The 12,599-nt window shown below is 41.5% G+C and overlaps 1 protein-coding gene across 2 annotated transcripts in view; it reads left to right on the top strand.

Annotated features, from left to right (window-relative positions):
* The window catches only part of TMEM236 (transmembrane protein 236), a 42,352-nt gene that overhangs the window by 10,361 nt on the left and 19,392 nt on the right, over positions 1–12,599 (top strand). Inside the window, exons 2-3 of one of the 2 annotated variants that reach the window (XM_021064814.1) lie at positions 4,767–4,839; positions 10,332–10,470. In XM_021064814.1, the coding sequence (XP_020920473.1) occupies positions 4,767–4,839; positions 10,332–10,470 (212 nt within the window). Of the gene's footprint in view, positions 1–4,766; positions 4,840–10,331; positions 10,475–12,599 lie in introns of both variants that reach the window. The other variant, XM_003130725.5, reaches the window with a different exon arrangement.

Raw genomic sequence — 12,599 nt, forward strand, 5'->3', positions numbered from 1 at the left:
GCCTTTTTCTAGAGTCAGCAAGGAGTGCCTTGAGCACTTTGCTTGGCTATCTCCTCAGCTAAGTGTTTGCATTCATCACTTACACGTTCCACTCTACCCAACAGAACACGTTTCAGCCAGGTTCTTTGGCACTTTATCAAAAGGATCATCTTTCTTCCAATTTCCAACAACACAGTCTTCATTTCTAAGACTTCACCAGAAGCACTTTTATTTTCGGCCTCACCCACAGCATGCAGAAGTTCTGGGGCCAGAGATTGAACCTAAGCCACGGCAGTGACCCATGCCACAGCGGTGACAATGAGACCGCTAGACCACCAGGGAACTCCCCAGAAACACTTGTGACATTTCTCTTTCTAGCAACATTCTGTTCAGAACAATGTTAAATTCTTTAGGGCGATAGAGGCTTTCTGTACACGTCTCGCCCCAGAATCTCCTTTACTTTCTGTCTTTCGCCAACCAGTCTCTTCTGAGCATTCTGTCTCTTTTTAACCTGTATCTTCAGACTCTCCCACACTCCATCCATTTACCCAATTCCAAAGTCACTTCCACATTTTGGGGTATTTGTTACAACAGTGTCTTACTTCCCTATAGCAAAATCTGTGTTAGTTTCCTAAGACGCCATAACAAAGTACTTGTAATTGAGTGGTTTAAACAACAGGCATGTATTATCTCAAGTTCTGGAAGCCAGAAGTTCAAGATCATGGTGTTGGCAGGTTTGGTTCTGGGGACTGGGAAGGAGAATCTGTTCAGCCCCCTTCCTTAGCTCCTGGTGGTTTGCTGGCATATGTTGGTGTTCCTAGGCTTCTAGATGTCTCACCCTGCTCTCTGACTTCATCTTTACATGATACCCTTCTGGGTTTCTTCACATTATCTTCCCTCTGGTCTCACTGGCTTGGTCCTGCCCTAAAGACCTAGCATTTTACCTCTGTAAAGACCCTATTTCCATGTAAGATTCCATTCCAAGGTACTAGGGGTTGGGATTCCAGCTTGTCTTTTAGGAAGGACACAACTCAACCTATAACACTCTTTCATAAATTACTAGCAGATGCTAGCATAAGTCAAGATTTTCAGATACAGGTTATTATTTCTTCTTCATTTTCTTTTTTTTTTCTTTTTTGCTTTTTAGGGCCACATCCATGGCATATGGAGGTTCCCAGGCTAGAGATCAAATTGGCGCTACAGCTGCTGGCCTGTGCCACAACCGTAGCAGCACAGGATCTGGGCTGTGTCTGTGACCTATACCACAGCTCACAGCAATGCCAGATCCTTAACCCACTGAGTGAGGCCAGGGATCAAACCCGCAACCTCATGGTCATTAGTCGGATTCATTTCCGCTGTGCCACAGTGGGAACTTCTCCATCATTATTTCTGGTTCAGTAAAGCACTGATTTGTATTAGTATTCACTTCTTAACTCTTCCATTCATTCATTTCACATTTACTGACTTCCTACTATGTGCCAGACATTCTCCAGGATTATGGGGTTGAGATAGAACTTACATCTCTATTTTCACTAACCTCTAGTTGAAAGCTGGCATTTCTCTTCATTATGAATTTTTTTCCCTTTTTTCAGCCACCTGGAGGCATATGGAAATTCCCAGGCCAGAGACTGAATCTGAGCCAGAGCTTCAACCTACACCACAGCTGCAGCAATGCTGGGTCCTTAACCCACTGCACTGTGCCAGGGATTGAACCTGCACCTCCACAGAGACAAGCCAGTCATTAACCCCCTGCACCACAGCAGGAACTGCTCTCTTCATTATGAATTTGGTAACAAACCACAGCAATACTAGCAGGACCTGTAACTTTATTGTCTAGCTTTTTTTCTATCACATTACCATTTTTGCTGATACTTCAGGTTATGGTATATGACCTTCACTCCCTTGAAACTATGAGTGACTGCAGTTTCCACTAGAACTTGAGTCCTCCAAAGAAAATAAGACCCAGGGTGTTCTTAGATAGGCATATATATTGCTAAATCAAAAATTTAAAAGATGGTGGATAATTGTATTTCAACGTAATTGCTTTGTTTTATAAGTCTACATATTTTATGCATTTAAAAAATTCTATTCTGAGAAGGATCCATAGGCTTTACCAGATCCTTGGCAAGTTTATTGTACAAAAAAGGTTTAGAAACAACTTTTTTTCTTTTAGGGCTGCACCCACGTCATATGGAAATTCCCAGACGAGGGGTTTTGAATCAGAGCTACAGCGGCCAGCCTACACCACAGCCACAACAACACAGGGTCTGAGCCACATCTGTGCCTTACACCACAGCACAAGGCAATGCCAGATCCTTAACCCACTGAGTGAGGCTGGGAATCAAACCTGAGTCCTCATGGATACTAGTGGATTTGTTATCACTGAGCCACAATGGGAACTCCTAGAACTATTCTAAATGCTGGAGACAGAGTAATAAACAACTCAGATAAGGTACCTACTCCCGTGGAACTTACCTGGGGATAGGTACACAGGAGCCAAACATGGAAGATCCAGGATCTAGATCTAGATCTAGAATCTAGGACCTCCTGACAAAAAGGAATAGCCAGCGTTAAGGCTCAAAGGTGGGACACACTTGGTGTGATCACAAAATAACCAAAGGGTGAAGTGGGTGTTGCAGAGGAGGCAGGCTATTCTAGGTGAAGCGAGTAGGAGAAAGAAGAGAAACCACATCATATAGGACATGTAGGTGATGGTGATAAGTTTCAATTTTATTCTGATGACATTGCTTGTCCACTGGAGATGTGTGGGTTTTTTTTTTTTTTTAATCTCTGAACTACACAAAGAAGTGTATTTTGTGATAAAATATACTTAGCATAAAATTTGCCATCTTAAGCGTTTTGAAGTCTGCAGATTAACAGTGTTGTGCTACCATTGCCAATTTCCATCCACAGAATCCTCTTTGGCATCCACATGGTATACAAGTCCAGAGTTCAGGATAGAGGCCAGTGTGACCTGTTATAATATAGTTGGGAGTCATGGGCAAGTGGATGGGATTTAAAGCCATAGGACTGGCTGAGATTATCCGGAGGAGAAAATAGAGATAAAGAGTGCAGGAATAATCCCTGGGGTACCCTTGTCCTTTGGAGGTCAAGTTGAGAAGAGGACTGTAGGAAAGCCTGAGCCGGTGTCTGAGAGCTGAATGCTGCGGGAATCTGGGCTCAGAAACGGAGGAAAAGCCACCAGTTTAAAATTGAATTATAGTTCTGGTTTTAGCAGGTGGTACTGGGTCTGGTGATGAGAGATGGCCTATCCACCCCCTGTCTTATGTCTGTACCTAAAACATCTAGCATGGGGCTGGGATAGAGGAGTATGGCAGGATCAAGGAGACATCCTTTCATTTTTTTTTCTTTTTATGGCAGCACTTGCAGCATATGGAAGTGCCTGGGCTAGGGGTTGAGACAGAGCTGTAGCTGCCACCCTACGCCACAGCTCCTGCAACGCCAGATCCAAGCGGCAGTTACAATTTACCTGCAGCTTGCAGCAACAGCGGATTCTTAACCCACTGAGTGAGATCAGGGATTGAACCTGCATCCTCATGGAGACAGTATTGAGTCCTTAACCCGCTGAGCCACAATGGGAAACAGAGACATTCTTTGTCATTAGAAAGACTCCCACATCTTTTGTATTTAAACACACTATCCAGGAGTTCCCTGGTGGTTCAGTGGATTAAGGACTGGCATTGTCACTGCAGTGGCTTGCAGCTGTGGCGTGGTTTCAATCCCTGGCCCAGGAACTTCTGCTTGCCTTGGGTGTGGTGAGAAAACACCCCCCCACACACATTATCCTATACATGTAATTAATATAATACGTGTTTAAGGAAAGAGGAAGTAAGAATTTCAGTATAGAAAGAAAACCTATGAGTTTATTTTATCTTCCGTAAGTTAGTGATGTTAAATGTCCGTTGTAATTCTTTTTGTCTTAGGTAGACTATTATATTTTAATAACTATTAGAGTGATCACACAAGGCTCAAGTATGTGACCTTTGTGTATTTAAGATTTTGGGAGGAGAAGGTACAAGTAAAAAAAAAAAAAAATCAATCCAGATGTTTTCACATTAAGTCACCTTTGTCTAATGGGATATTGTCTCTAAATAGATTTTTTTAAAAAATCAGTTTTCCAGGGAGTTCCTGTTTTAGCTCAGTGGGTTATGAACCTGACTAGTAGTCTTGTGGGTGCGGGTTTGATCCCTGGCCTCACTCAGTGGGTTAAGGATCTGGCATTGCCATGAGCTGTGGTGTAGGTCGCAGACGCGGCTCGGATCTGGTGTTGCTGTGGCTGTGGCATAGGCCGATTAGACCTGTAACTGTAGCTCCGATTAGACCCCTAGCCTGGGAACCTCCATATGCTGTGGGAGCGGCCCTTAAAAAAAAAAATCAGTTTTCCAACATGGGGTATAGTGCCCCTTGAGAAAGTGACACTGTCCGTTTTTTCAATTGGTCAGCAGAGCCAGAACTCTTAGACAGGATTCCCATAAATGAATTATGAAAACGCTGAAGGTCATTTGTTTTGCCCTGTGATGCTTTCAGCCATCAGTGGTTTGCTGATAATTTGGAAACCTCTCACCCTTGGTTCTAGAAAAGCATTCTGGGTTTGGTGGTGTTCCCCTTTGCCATACTCAAACATTCAGGAACTGGAAATAGGGAAGCAGTGGCTTCTTAGAAAAACTTAGAGATGAATGGAACCGGAACTGCACAACTGGCAAAACGGAAGAGGAACTGTTGATCTTGTGCATTATTGCTTTTGCTTATTTTTTCTCCTTTGCTAGGAGACCTGTTATGATGATGTGTGTAGTACTCACCACACTGCCGAGCTTCAGCTTTTCTATAGCAGTGACCGAGGTATGGAATTTTGATTTCTTCTGCTGCAAGCTTTTGAGATTTTTAAAATGTCCTCTGTTCTTAAAATTTCATAGAGTGATGTGCCCAACACATTTCTTAAAGTTGATTTTCTCCAGTGTGCTACCAAGTTGCAATATATGTATTTAAAGTACTAACATCACTGTTTCCTGTGTGATTCTGGAGGAAGGTCTAGCAGCCAATTAAAAAAAAAAAATTGCTTCTGGGGAGTTCCCATTGTAGTGCAGTGGATAATGAATCCGACTAGGAACCATGAGATGGTGGTTCAATCCCTGCCTTGCTCAGTGGGTTAAGGATCCGGCGTTGCCGTGAGCTGTGGTGTAGGTTGCAGACGCGGCTCGGATCCTGCATTGCTGTGGCTGTGGTGAAGGCTGGCGGCTACAGCTCCGATTGGACCCCTAGCCTGGGAACCTCCATATGCCATGGGAGCGGCCCTAAAAAAGGCAAAAAGACAAAAAAAAAAAAAATTGCTTCTTGTCTATGTGAGAAAGGAATGTTCTTTGGAAAATAATAATAATAATAAAAAAAAGCAAGGAATTTGAGAGTAGATCCACATTTGTTTCTTCTAACCTGATGTTTTTCATGAGCATCCTCAGCTCTAAATGGAGTAAAACAACATCCACGGGAACGACCGCTCACATGCTAAGACCTTTGCTAATAGATCCATTGACAAATAATTTGCACATGATGTTTATTTGAAAATAAATTCATTGAGTTCATGGTTCAACAAAATGCAGCTTCAGGGGGACTCTGATGGATAGTGTCTGCAGGATAGGAATATTGCAGGCAGAACTTTTAGGCTGTAATGACAGTTTTACCTGAGATGTTCTAAGCAGAATGCCTTGCTAATCTTCTTAATTTGCAAGGTGCTGTGAAAGCTCATTTTATTGATTTGTTTGTGCATACGATTTTCAGTGACACATTGAATAGGGAGTCACTAAGTGCGTATTACTCGCCAGTCACTGTGTTAGGTAGAGGATAGGGCACTCAGAAGATTTCAGAGTCTCGAGCTCTCAGGAATAATTGATTGTCAGTAGAGATAAAAATAAACAGACATTTCAGATAGGTCTGCTCAGTGCTGTGGGAGAGGTGAGTACGGGGTAATGTATGACTTCGCTAGAAACCACACCACTGTTAGGAGATGTCCTAGGTGCATCATTAGGACAGTATATAAATGTGTAGAATAACCTCAGAAGACCACGCAGATGTCTCTTGCATCAAACTGCAACATATGAATATTTTAATCTAGATATATCATTTTCTCCCCCTTCCTCCCCAAAGACCTTATAAAGCACTTGAGAAGTGCCCAAGAGTTTGAGAAATTCCTTTCACAGGAGTTCCTGTCATGACGCAATGGAACCAAATCCGACTAGGAAGCATGAGGTTGTGGGTTCAATCCCTGGCCTTCATCAGTGGGTTAAGGTCCAGCATTACCGTCAGCTGTGGTGTAGGTCATAGATGTGGCTGGGATCTTGCGTTGCTGTGGCTGTGGCTGTGGCGCAGGCCAGCAGCTGTAGCTCCGATTTGACCCCTAGCCTGGGAACCTCCATATGCCGTGGGTGTAGCCCTACAAACACAATGAATAAATAAAAATATAAATAAAAAATTTTAAAAAAGAAATTCATTTCACAACCTTTCAAAGAGCACCATTCTCAGAGAGGGTGGTCTCTCTGTAGTTTGATTCCCCTTTCTTGGATTCTTGCTCATGTCTCACCCATGGTTGCATATTTTCCTTTCCTTTTTTCATACTTAATTTTTCACTGAAGTGTATGTAACACACAGAAAAGTTCACACGACCTAAATATACAATGTTAAGGGAATACCACGAAGGAACCCCCTGTGGAAGCACTACTCAGGTTTAAAAAAAAATGAAACTTTACCAGCTCCCTAAAAACTATTGCCATACTCCTTGTAATGATTATTTTCCCTTCACCCCAAAGGTAACTTCTGCCTTAACAGGTTAGTTTATCTTTTTTGGAAAGTTTTTTTTTGTTGTTATTGTTTTGTTCTGTTCTGTTTTGTTTTGCTTTGCTTTTTAGGGCTGCACCTGCAGCATAGGGAAGTTCCCAGGCTTAGGGGTCAAAATCGGAGCTGCAGCTGCCTACACCACAGCCATAGCAATGCCAGATCCAAGCTGAGTCTGCCACCCACACCATGGCAATGCCAGATCCTTAACCGGCTAGGCAAAGCCAGGGATTGAACCTGAATCCTCATGGATACTAGTCGGGTTTGTAACCCACTGAGCCACAAAGGGAACTCCTTGTCTTTGAAAGTTTTATGAAGGGAAATCAGACTATCTCTGTCCGTCTGTCTATGTTTGGCTTCTTTTATTCAGAAGTGTGGTTCATTTATTTTCACTCCTGTACAGTGTTTCATTTTATGAATAGATCATAATTTATTCCTAAGTATTCCTAAGTACTACTCTTTTTTTTTTTTTTTTTTGGCCATGCCTGCAGCTTGTGGAAGTTCCCAGGCTTGGGATTGAATCTGTGCCACAGCAGTGACCCCAGCCTTTGCAGTGACAACACTGGATTCTTAACCTGCTGAGCCTCCAGTGAACGCCTCATCAGCTCTCCTCTTGATGGCCATTTCAGTTTACAATTCTGGCTGTTACAAATAATACTGCTGTGAACATCCTTGAACATGTCTCTTGATATGCATGTGCAAGCATTTCAGTTGTTAAATGTGCAGGAGTGCAATTGATGGGTCACAAGATGTTCAAGGGCTCAATCGGAACCGATAATGTCCATTGTTCAAAGATGTTATGCTAATGCAGACTTCCGCCAGCAGAGCATGAGTAGGCTGCTGTCCTCAGCAGCACTTCCACTGTTACTCTTTTTATTTTAACCACACTGGTGATTATATTCTTGAATTTCCTTGTAATTTTCAATTGCATTTCCCCAGTATTAGTGAGATTAAGCATATTTTTCATCTCACACATCCTTTTTTTCCTAATGTGTTTCTTTATCTTTTAAAAATTAGTTTGGAAGAATTCCTTGTATATTCACATTTCAAGCCCTTTGCTGATTATGTATATTGCAAATATCATCTCACTATCTCACTATTTTTTTGGGGGAGGGCTCATTGTTCAGCAGCTTGATGTGGGATCTCAGTTCCCAGACCAGGAACTGAACCTGGGCCACAGCGGTGACAGTGCCAAGTCCTAACCACCAGACCACCAGTGAACTCCCTGTGACTTTGTAGTCTTGATGGTATCTTTTGATGGAGAGACGCTCTTAATTTTAAAATAGTACAGTGCATCAATTTCTTTACATTATGAGTAGTGCTTTTGGTAACTTGTTTGAGCAGATTTATCATGTTGTGAATCTGAACCATTGAGGTCCTGAGTATTTTCTCCTATGTTGTATTTTGGAGGCTATGTTGTTTTGCCGTTCTCTTTTACATTCACCATCCACCTGGAGCTAGTTTTTGTGTATATTGTACTGTAGGGAATCAAGTTTGTTTTTTTTTCCTCCAAATACTGTCTAATGAACTGGGTTTTGTTTTTGTTTTTGTTTTTTTTTTTTTTTTGATTTCTTGGGCCGCTCCCATGGCATATAGAGGTTCCCAGGCTAGGGGTCGAATGAGAGCTATAGCCACCTGCCTATGCCAGAGCTACAGCAACATGGGATCTGAGCCGCGTCTGCAACCTACACCACAGCTCACGGAAATGCCGGATCCTTAACCCACTGAGTGAGGCCAGGGATCGAACCCGAAACCTCATGGTTCTTAGCCGGATACGTTAACCACTGAGCCACGACAGGAACTCCTGATGGACTAACATTTTTTTTTTTAAACTATGCTCCTTTTATTCCTCTTTTCTAATAATCTGATTAATGGGAAGTCACACTGGTATCAGGCAAGTTTCCTTTTGTACTTCCTGTGGGTGGCTTTTTTTCTCTCTTTTTTTTTTAATGTTATTAATTTTAATTTCGGCCCTTCTTTTCCTAGAAACCCTTTCTTTCTTTCTTCCTTCCTTTCTTTCTTTTTTTCTCTTTATCTCTTTCTTCCTTCTTTCCTTCCTTCCTCCCTCCCTTCTTCCTTCCATCTTTTCTTTTCCTTTCCTTTCCTTTCTTTTCTTCCTCCCTTTCTTTTTTCATGGCCACCCTGCAGCATATAGAAGTTCCCAGGCCAGGAATTGAATCTGAGCCACTGCTTTGACCTATGCCTTAGCTGCAGCAGTGCCAGTTCTTTTAACCCTCTGCACTTGACCAGGGATCAAACTGGCACCTCCACTGGGACCCGAGCCACTGCAGTTGGATTCTTTTTTTTTTTTCTTTTGTCCTTTTTGAGGGCCTCACCCCGGCATATGGAGTTTCCCAGGCTAGGGGTCTAATTGTAGCTGTTGCTGCCAGCCTATGCCAGAGCCACAGAAACACCAGATCTAAGCCGCATCTGTGACCTACATCACAGCTTACCGCAACACCAGATCCTTAACCCACTGAGCAAGGCCAGGGATCGAACCCACAACCTCATGATTCCTGGTCAGATTCATTTCTGCTGCGCCACTATGGGAACCCCCTGCAGTCGGATTCTTAACCCACTGTGCCAAAGTACCATTTATTAAAAAGTCTGTCCTTGCCACATGTTTATTCTTGGTCTGTTCTGAAGATTTTCTTCTGCCCCATTGCCTACTTTTCTATTCCTGTGCCAAACCATAATATCTTAATTCTTATAACTTTATAATAGCTCTTTATATCCAGAAGAGTAAAGCTTCCTATCTTCTTTTTCTTCTAAAATGTCTTGCCCTTTGCATTTCCGTATACATTTTAGCATCAGCTTGACATTTCCCACAAAATAGCTGGAATTAAAAAAAAATTATATAGTCTATGAAAAAGGACATTTTGTCTCTCTTTCCAGTACTTCACCATTAATTTCTTTCTCTTGCGTTATTGCATTGGCTAGGAACTCTTTTACAGTGTTGAACAGAGATGGTTATGGTGTAATGTTTGTCTTATTCTTGATCTCAGAGGGAAAACTCTTAACATATCACCATTAACATGATGTTTGCCATAGGGTTTTTGTTGTTGTTGTTGTTGATACCTTAAACAGATGAAGGAGGTGCTCCAAAGCCTAGTTGGGTTTACTGGGCTCTCTCTCCTTAGAAGACCCTACACTTTAATTATCTGTGCCCCTAGTTCTTTGAGCTAGGACTCTCAGAGGCTGTGCTTAGCAACTGTATTGAGAGAGATTCCCTATTCTACCACTCTGGGAGCCTACTGTTAAATTTTTATACACACTTACAGAGCTCTATCTTCAACCGAATGCTCTCCCATTGATATGAATCCTTTTTACCCTCTTAGAAATGGTTCAAAACTTTTTCAGGTTGAACACTTAAAAAGCTGAAAACCAAGCTTCTAGACTTTTAGTAAATGTGTTGATAATTAACTTAGCACTGCTTTCAGACTCCTCAAAGAATTTTGAACAAAGAAACCCCAAAAGTGTAATGCTTCTAAATGGTCTTCTGAAAACAGGTTCAAAAGAATAGTAATGGATCCGCCATGTTACCAGATATGTTACCTGACCTGCCAGTCTCTCTGGTCCTGACTAGCTTGATCATCGTGGATATTATTGAAAAACTCAGGATATATCCTCTTAGAGGGAGGCAAAGGAGTAAGTATTCTTTTAAATACAAATATCTTTAAAAGTTTGACATATGGTTGACCTTTCTCCCACTCTGTTAGGTGTTGACATGTTTAATGATATTCTTTAAGAGCTAATATTACAGATAGAAGATTATATATGAAGATATCTGAATATAATTTTTAAAACCTACTTTGATAGCTATACAATTGTTCTTATTTTTTGATTTTGATAGTACTGGTAAATGAATAGAGTTCCTAAATATTTAATACTAAATCTTTAATGTTTACTCTTATAAGAATTGTCTAAGTCAATTATTATAGATTTATATTTTTAGAAACTCTCTAAACCTTAAGTTTAGATGAATAAGCAGAGAGTTTAGTCTGGATACCTTTGATGCAGGGATTAATTAGTATGACTACTGCACATATGTCCTAGAGAGTTATGTGTTTTTAATTGCAGATGGTCAAAAACATACAGATCACACTGGTAAAACCAAGATAGGCCATATGCCTCCAAAGGCAACACTTGAAACTAAATATGGGTTGGCCTTTAAAAAAAGGCATTTTGTTAATTGGATATGCTATTGGGTCATTATAAATTCCCTCAACTTTGATTTAATTTCATGTGATGGTGTCCGTGTTCGATTTACACTATATGTGGGGTATGGTAATTGTATGGCAAAGACTGCATTTGAAATGGTCAGGTTTTGTCTAGTCACTTCCTGATGGATGGGTGGGATGCACTGAGTGAGTCATCAGAGAATGCTTTGGAGTCCTGGGACTGCACTCCCTCAACCAGGAAGGAAAATGACTAGAGAGTCATTTACTGTGAGCTACACCCCTCCCGTCGCTCCTGCTCCTCAAACTGAAAATCGAAACTCAAGTGGAGGAAATCAGAGACTCTGAGCTTCATATTTGCACTTTGTCCTTGGGTGGAAGAGGATAGACTATGCGGGTTAACCTAACACAGGTGACACAGTGGATAAAATGCCAGCCAGTGAATCCATTGAGGAAATACACTCCCAAGATGTATGTGCCGTCTACCCCCAAATGTTTTTGCCTTAAACCTAAGAGATCTGGGAATCACCAGACCCTTTACCACTTCTCTAGACTCCATAACAACGCAAGCCTATTTTGAAATTGAACTGTTTTTAACGAGACTGTATTTTCCATGTTAACGTGAATTTTCTAAGTTTTTAGTGAAAGGTTTTTTTGTTTTTTTTTTTTAAGAAAAAACACATGTGTTTATTTTGGGGAATAAGTTATTGGTGTTTTATATTTTAACTGATGAGTTGGATTTTTAAAGGGGAATTTTCCTTGTATTCAGAAGTCATGATGACAAGAGAATCAAAAATAAAAGAACCCCAAGGGAGAAGTCTTTCTTAGGAAGACTCTAGAACATTTTGTACAACTGCTATTTCTTAGCTGAAAAGCTTCCTTTTTGAGCTTTTCTCTACTCAAACTTAGGATGGTTAATGTCTAGTTTAATAGGTCCACCATTTGATAAAAATCACCATGTAAAAAACTAGCATTCATTCAAAATACCTTTGTAAATATTAATTATATGTATTTTTAATTTCTGTGCAAACATTGTTTTTTTCTTTTGGTTTTTTTGTTTTTGTTTTTGGGGCCACACCTGCGGCACATGGAGGTTCCTGGGCTAGGGGTCCAGTTGGAGCTACTGCTGCTGGCCTACAACACAGCCACAGCGACATCAGATTCGAGCCACATCTGCAACCTACACCACAGCTAATGGCAACACCAGATCTGTAACCCACCGAACCAGGCTAGGGATCGAACCACAACCTCACGGTTCCCAGTTGGATTCGTTTCCACTGCGCCACATGGGAACTCCCTTTTCATTTTTCAGGTCTTTTTTTTTTTTTTTTTTTTTGGTCTTTTTAGGACCACACCCACAGCATATGGAGGTTCCCAGGCTACGGGTCTAATCGGAGCTGTAGCCACCAGCCTACACCACAGCCACATCAATGCAGGATCCGAGCCACATTTGCAACCTACACCACAGCTCACAGCAACACCAGATCCTTAACCCACTGAGCGAGGCCAGGGATCGAACCTGCAACCTCATGGTTCCTAGTCCGATACGTTAACCACTGAGCCATGACGGGAGCACTGCATTTTTTTTTTTTTTTTTTT

This window comes from Sus scrofa, chromosome 10, assembly GCF_000003025.6.
Source record: "Sus scrofa isolate TJ Tabasco breed Duroc chromosome 10, Sscrofa11.1, whole genome shotgun sequence".
NCBI lineage: Eukaryota > Metazoa > Chordata > Mammalia > Artiodactyla > Suidae > Sus > Sus scrofa.